This window comes from Rhipicephalus microplus, chromosome 5 (genome assembly GCF_043290135.1).
Source record: "Rhipicephalus microplus isolate Deutch F79 chromosome 5, USDA_Rmic, whole genome shotgun sequence".
In the NCBI taxonomy this organism is placed as follows: Eukaryota; Metazoa; Arthropoda; class Arachnida; order Ixodida; family Ixodidae; genus Rhipicephalus; species Rhipicephalus microplus.
The window spans coordinates 62,798,048-62,805,639 of record NC_134704.1 but is presented as its reverse complement, the minus strand read 5'-3'; the positions used below and the strand labels follow the sequence as shown (position 1 = coordinate 62,805,639).

At 46.2% G+C, this 7,592-nt stretch overlaps 1 protein-coding gene across 1 annotated transcript; it reads right to left on the bottom strand.

Moving 5' to 3' along the window:
• Positions 1-2,571: 2,571 nt before the first annotated feature.
• Positions 2,572-6,461, bottom strand: LOC142817275 (uncharacterized). Its single transcript, XM_075894334.1, has 2 exons — positions 6,269-6,461; positions 2,572-4,414 (listed from the first exon to the last, which is right to left on the bottom strand). The coding sequence occupies exons 1-2, from the start codon at positions 6,459-6,461 to the stop codon at positions 2,835-2,837; spliced, it is 1,773 nt and encodes a 590-aa protein (XP_075750449.1). The 3' UTR covers positions 2,572-2,834.
• Positions 6,462-7,592: the final 1,131 nt, after the last annotated feature.

Sequence of the window (7,592 nt, the reverse complement as noted above, 5' to 3'; positions counted from 1 at the left end):
TCACCTCAGAGACGGGCGCGCACGCCGCGCGCTTCATTTTCCAGGATAACTGCCAGATAGCGCTCATGTCTCACGTGTGACGTGACTTGATGCGCTCGTTCGCCTCCGCTGCATGCTCGAGGCACTCTAACGCAGCGGCTTCAGGATACCATTCACCGATTTTCTTGTGCAGAACATCAAATAAACGTTTCGTTCACTCTCTACAGACGCAATACTATCGTCTTTAGGCGTCATTTGCAGTGTAACATGCAGATACGGGGCCATTTTTTTTACTTAGAAAGATTACCATTAGTCAATTTCTATAAAATATTGAGCATCCTAATTAATTCTGCTTAATATTCATAGCCACTAAAGAATGATTTTAACTGTGTGTGTGTGTGTGTGTGTGTGTGTGTGTGTGTGTGCGCGCGCGCGCGTGTGTGTGTGTGCGTGTGTGTGTGCGTGTGTGTGCGTGCGTGTGTGTGTGTGTGTGTGTGTGTGTGTGTGTGTGTGTGTGTGTTTGTGTGTGTGTTTATGCGGGCTCGTTACAAGCTGAAATTCAGAAATGTATAGCAGTACCCCTAATAACGGATCTTTCGCGGAGACAGCACTGACAAAACAAAAAAAAACGCGTTGTCTCATAACAGCTATTAACTGTATTAGGAAAAAAAAAAGCTTGTGCAAGGCGCCAATTGAGAGTTCACAAGAGCTCCGCTTGCGTAACTGGCGTATGAAAGTTGAATTACCTGAATAGAGGGCAGTCGAGAAACTGCCTGGCCATGCCATCGTACATGGTTGGTTGGTTTATGCGGTTTCGCATCACGAAATGACATGGGCCAACGCGAAAGCGGACCCAACTCTCGTCCATCGAGTCAGTAACCAAGCACCATAAGAACCCCGCATACACAGTTGTTACAACTTCTTTCTAGTTTTCATGTCGGAGAAATTTACACTGCAATGTAACGTTCAATTTCACGTCCTCAGTGATCTCATTGTAGCAGCCTAATGATAGGGGAGGTGATTAAGAAAATTAACCACTGCTCTCTCGTAGTTTATTTTTCGCGGGTCTCATGCACCTTCCGAAAACAATACCCTTCGCGTCCCGCTGAAATCACTTTGCTGCAAGGCACCGCCATCTATCGCATTTTTTTTTTTTTGCGACTCGTTGAAGGGTAGTTCCATGCCTCTACGACAAGTGGCGCTTGAGCAGTTGCTACAAAGACAGGCGGGAAATATTGGTTGTGTACAACAATTGTTAGCCATTTTTACGCACGAAGCGTTCGCAACCACGCAACACTGGTGATTTTAGTGGAGCGTCATCTATGAAGGGATGTAAGGAGCTTCTGCGCGTTGCAGAACAAAGCGACCAGTTCGCTCATCTCGGATGCGCTGTTTCGTAGTTCAGTGACAGTCTATTTTAAAGTTACCATTTCATACACCGAACCCTCCTTCCGGTACTTTCTTTAAAGCAAGAAAAAGCACGCAAAGGCGAAGAGCAAAGCATATTCTCCAGGCGAATTAAGTTTGAAAGCTTCCTTTACGAGTTTCGTTCTTATGAAAAACGTCCGCAGGATTATACCTGCACATTTTGCGGATTCTTTCTTTAATAGCGAAATATTCCAGTCGATTACCGCGAAGCATGAAAAGTGTGCTTTCCAAAACGTTGAAATATTTAGCCAAATTTACAGAAAAGACAGTAAAGCCAGACATGGGGATGTTTACCAACCACAGCACTAAACCCCTCAAGAGTCAGGCTTGTTTTGGCACAAATTAAGCCCTTGTTCTAGAGGTAAAAGGCGCCGTCTGCGACGTTTCGCCTTGTAATGTAGTCTCACAAGTCTACGTCCCAAAATAAAATGCAGTTATAAGGCACGTCTTTGTTGGAGACTACGGAATATTTTTGCCCGCCTGCGGTTCTTGAACGTGCACCTCAATCTATGTACGTACATTTTTTTCTCGCTAATCACCCCGTTCAAATACGGCGGCAGCAGCCGGGACTCAAACCCGTATCCTCGAGGATAGCACAACGACACCTTACGAGGTAAATTTCCGGGTTGAATAATAAATAAAGCTTCATTTGGGCCTATAGTTTAACTTTGTATAAGTGGTGCAGCTTTGTCGCTGCATTCGTCTGAATAGGAATTCTTGTCTTCATGTATCAAGTAACACCAATTTCTTCGATGTTTCATTATCGTTTAGAACTTCTATCATGCGCGCATGTGCATTATGGCAACTTCGGCGGTTTACATCCGATGAAATAAAGAAATTTATAGCGTTTGTGAGCGTCGTGTCTGTTTTCTTGCGGGCGTCTTCTGTGATTGCGCTGCTTTTACCTCAGTAATAGGTGATGCTTGGCTTTATTTCGTGAACGTAAGGTTCAATTTTCTTCTCTGGTTTGCTAGCTAAGTAGTGCACAGTGCTTAGCCACTGGTGTATGTTCTTTATCAATATAGTTTTTGTAGGTAATTATTGCCGAAAGCTATATTAAGTTAGCGTACATATGCGTGATTCCGAGCCAGTAATTGTTTTGGCAGTGTCTCCTTTGCAGACAAATACAGAAGAAAGAGAATACGTTAGTATACGGCAGTTTAATAGAGTTCAAGATGGCTTCGCACGCATGTAATGCTACTTCCATGAGGGGTTGAGTTCTATTTTCCCACGAAAAGCACCAGCGGCAGCTTGATTCCTTTATTCCTTATTAATCAAAAGAAAAAGCGCGGGAGTCTACTTCTCGTATTTGTATACATAACAGTGTTAATAATCACCCCAATTCGTCAATACCGTCAGTTTTCCAACGTTGGCTGGCGTCAACAACCATCGAACTAACATTTTAGTAATCTCCGGTGTAAGGTATGTCAGACGACGGCGACCAGATGACGCAACCACAGCCGATGAGGCAGCGTGCTATTTAAATTCGAAGAAGTAGGCCATTTCCAAATGCGCCTATTATCGCCAATACTGCGTATCGTCGCTTCGCGCTGTATCTTGGCTTTCGACGTTGCCACCTTCAGTTTACGAACGTGACTTTTGTGCGTAGTACCGTACTGAATATCTGTGCCAGTCGATCCCTGTGAAGTCCGAAGCACGACGGGGTCGTGCTTGCGAGAGCTTGTCACAAGGCCAGCGCTCGTTACAGTTGCCACATCTTCAACGAAGGGCTCCGTTTCACCTATTGTCGCTGGTAAAGGCTGAACTAAGGGCGTCACGCAATCAGGGACCCTCGGCGATGTGGCTGATACCAAACTAAACGTGCTGGAAGTCGGGTGAACTTTCCCGCTATATCCTAACATCGTCAAGGTGACAGGGGAACCTGGCACGCTCGCATCGTCAGCGGGCGGGCTTCTTTCCGAAAGACGAGGAACATGACCTTCGTGGTCTTGGCGGCCGGTCAAAGCTCGAGTCCACATGTCGTCGATAGCAGTATCGCGATGACGATCAGCCCTGTTTTTCGTTGCGTAAATGAATTCCGTCGCGGTTGGTAAGTCTGTGACATTCACGGCGTCATGCCTATGGGGCCTGTGAAAAGACATCGTGGGACGTGATTCGCGGATTTGAACGACCATCCTATTGTGGCTTTTCTGCAATGTCGGTTGTTGCCTCCCGTTCGTTGCCGGTCTCGTAGTCGACTTCTTCAGCAACGACGTTTGTCTAGCTGGAGTTCCTGAACTCGAAGGCGTCTTCGTCAACGCCGTCGTGAGCACCAGTGGCGATGAAGACGCCCCTGGCAGCTCACTATTGGACGTGCTACTGGCGAAAAGCTTGTGTTCGCGTGGCGGACCTTCTGGCAGGAAAATTGGGCGTTGAACACGCTTGCTGTAATTGTGGTGTCCCGGACTGCTGTCGTTCAGGTCAAGAAAGAAGGCACTACCGTTTATGCCCGAATCTTCCGAGTGTGCCGTAAGCTCTTCGACCAGCCACTCCGAACCATCGCTCAATTCCGGTGCGGCCCGTATGCCCTCAGGAGTATTCACGGATCCGTAAGTAGCGTATCGATCAACTGTAACATGGCCTCCACTTAACGAAGGAGGCGAGTCGTTAACGACCTTCGTAACATCGTGCGTCCAAACAATTTCTTCTGTTTCAAAAACCTCTGTGAACATTGGCAATGTAGGCTCTTTTCTTTTGGGCACTCTAAGTGACGTGCTTGCCATGTTTTTTCTAAGAAGGCCGTACGCCCTTGGCGTCGACAGGTACGAGATTGCTGTTGACTGAGAGACACTAATCAAACGAGTCAGAAAAATAGGGGTCCCATTCGCTGTGCGCTGACCTGGCAGTACCTTTTCTGTGTGTACGGCACCGTTGACCGACGACACTCCGCCTTTTATCGCTGGTGTTGTCTTTCCAACATACAAGAAGGAAGAACTGCGTGGCCGTAGATTAGAGGGCGAGGCACTGGGCTTCTTTCTGCTTCTTCTGGTAGTGTTGCTGCTGGGTACTGCGAAAAAATGGCATTCATTAAAGCAGCAAGATTAGCACTATTACCTTACTTATTCAGTCTGAAGGACTTCCCACCATAGTTGGAGGAAGTATAGTTCGACCATTGGACCAGATCACGTGCTTCGCTACCGAAAAATTGCAGAAGTTGCTCCTATAACCAAGAGTAGAGATGTAATTGGTGATCGGCTTTAGATATGGTATTTAGGTCTTCTGACATTTAAATGTGATGCGCACTGTGCGCATACATTATCGAAGGCTTTGTCATCCATCGTGAAGATGGACTTTATTCGTGTAAGCTAAACTAGATTAGTCGGAGAACAAAAAGAGCAAAGAGCTCTAGCGTGAACGGAGATGCATGGTGCAACAAATTAATATTGTTTTGTCACCTCATCAACGAAATGTTTTGGGAAGAAGTTGATATTGTTTTCTGTGAGTTCAATCTATCACCAAAAATAAGCAAGGACTTCGAAGTTCATATGAAATGCGATAAAGCGATGTTTCAATGTACATCACAAAATAAACGCATTGGATGACTTCAAGCGCTATTTGATGTTTTGTTTGTTTAGACAAAGAAATCGTTACAGCTAGAATATTCGGAGAAAGGATCCTGTGTTAGAACAGTCGCTGCGTTCTCATAACCACGTAATTTATCCAGAGTGAAGTTTTTATGCGTACTAGCGAGATACTTATTTGAAGAGGCGATTGTAACATATGCTATCTTACTGTGGTTACATTGATGTTGATCAGGCTACACAATATTGTTTCAATAATAAAAAATGCAACGCTCTTGCAAGTGAGGGGACCTTACCAATGTAAATACAGTATAGCGTTTGACGCATGTGTCAACACAACCGGCAAGAAGTGGAATTGCTTTGAAGAAGGCTGCTTACATGTTTTCTGTTCACGTCAGGAGATAACATGAGGAATCTCTCTAAAATACAGATAAATTGCTTAGTGCCATACAGGCCACCAGCACCGTAAAAGATTGTTGCACATCAGGGAGGTGGGCGATTATTAGCGTCTGTCTATTAGCTTAAAGGTGCAATGGCAGCGTGCTCAATGCAACCCTTTCAGCGGCGAAGTGTACAACTGTGTACATCGAATACGGAGGCGCGTCACACACTGCATGTTTCTTCAAATGGCTTGAAACACAGTGTGGCTATTTGCATAGGCTTCCTGAGTAGACGACTTGCGGTCAGTTGACCTCATTGAGCCGCGTGTGTGTTGCTGCAAAGGATCACTTTGCTGGAAACATTGTCATGCTCGACGACCATTCAACGCGCTTCGTTCCAGGACCAACGCCGAGTGTGAGCATAAGGGCAAAACGTTACTATAACGGTCACAAATACAAAAAAAAAGCATGACTGAGGAAGCGTAGCATAATTGCGCTCAAAGCGGCTGTCGTGAACGAGATCAGCGGGTTCGCTTTTGTCTGATTATTGTGTAATAGGTTATTGTCACGTAGTCGCAACGTCGATGAAGGCAATTACGGCTTGTCTAAAATGAGGCTACTTGGCCTAACTTGTGGCCAGGAAAGGGAAACTCAAACTACAGCAAGCAGTGGGCGCAGTACACTGATATCGGCGAACGGAGCGTGGGCCATCGACAAAACTGATCACAATTTAAACGCGCTTTTTTATATACACCACGCATCAATTTTTTTTATCACTGGGCATCACACAAAATCTGGAATAAGCCTGAGTGTTCACGTCTCACGCGCAATCTTGACAAAAGGATCTTAAACTCTGAAGGTGCGGTTTGCACTGAGCATCGCTGGCCTTCCTTGCACAGCAAAAGTGAAATGAGCAATGCGTGTGACAATATAGGCACGGCTTCTGCATATCTCGCTCACCCTTCTCTACGAGTGGGTCGAGCGCACGAAGCTTCATGCTGAGCGCCAGGTTGTTCCAGCCGCTGAACGCCGTGAAGAGAACAAACGCAGCGACGACCAGCGTGCCCAAGGCCAGGGTGAGGGCGAAGAAGGACGCTACCGAACTCGCCTTGCCAGGGCGACCACCGCTGAAGATGAGTGAGGTGCTGTCCATGGCCAAGTGATTAGGGACTCACTCTACCAGTGAGGCATGAGAAATGGTGATGATGATGGTGACCACGATGACGATGCTATAAAAGGCTGTGGCATGTACCCACTGGAAGGAACTCGGATGGCGGAATGGAGGAGGTGAACAGAACAACACAGAGAAGGTGCGGAGGTTCACCAGAAACATTCTCTCCTTGGGAGCCTCCCCATCAGGTCATTGTCACCGGGGTATCTGTTTTCCTGTAGAAATAGTCTTAATCGAAGCAATGCAGTTTTATTGCAATTCTCACAATTAGTAAAATTTAATTTCTTCCAACCATTTTATAATTAATTAAATTTACACATATTATGTGATCCTCTCTATCTAACTACTCATTTTCTGATCAATTCTGCAGAGTGCGTGTGAGCCATACTTTTACGGCATCATCACCATCATCGTCAACATGTTCGAGTGGGTATACCCTGCGCTAGCGTGTATTAAGGTCCTCAGATGAAACAAGGTAGCGTCACTCATTGTTCTCAAGCCGTCCTCCTCACTCTCTCGATTACTCCTCTTTTTCTCTGCCATCCAAGGTCTGTGATAGGTGAATTCGTTGCACGTGACGGTATTAGTGGATGGCGGTGATATTTATTATAAAGCAAAAGGTTCAAAACGAGTGCGCATGTGCATATGGTTCCAGTTGGATTCTTGCCGCGACGAAAGACGACATCGTATCCTAAGGTCCCTAGACTAGGGACCTTATCGTATCCAATACATCAGCTGTAGAAGAGGAGCGTTCCATTTGGCGCGAAGTCGCTCGGCCAAGCATGCTTCGCAGTGGATCTTGAGTGCGTTAAGTACTTGCCAATTTTTGAACAATGCCGGGGTGTCGTGCTGTAGGCTGCAGCAACAAAGCAGAAGATGGTTTGTCGCTCTACAACATACCTCGTGGCATCCGGAATAGTGCACGCCGTGAAGTGTGGCTACAAAACATTTCACGCGAGGACTTCCGTGCGACGCCGTCGACGCGGCTTTGCGAGGCGAGTTGATTTATCGGCTTTTGTTGAAACACTACACAACGCGCGTCTAGTACGTGACCTTCGTTACAAATATTTGTGCGTATGCATATACGGTTTCATACAGCTTAAATGACTGCAC

What these genes read in the sequence shown, in the direction of transcription:
- LOC142817275 (XM_075894334.1), bottom strand. Translation starts at nt 6,461, where the DNA reads ATGGACAGCACCTCACTCATCTTCAGCGGTGGTCGCCCTGGCAAGGCG. An exon ending in CGACCCACTCGTAGAGAAGG is followed by an intron (nt 4,415 to 6,268) that starts GTGAGCGAGATA and finishes ATTTTTTCGCAG; the next exon opens with TACCCAGCAGCAACACTACC.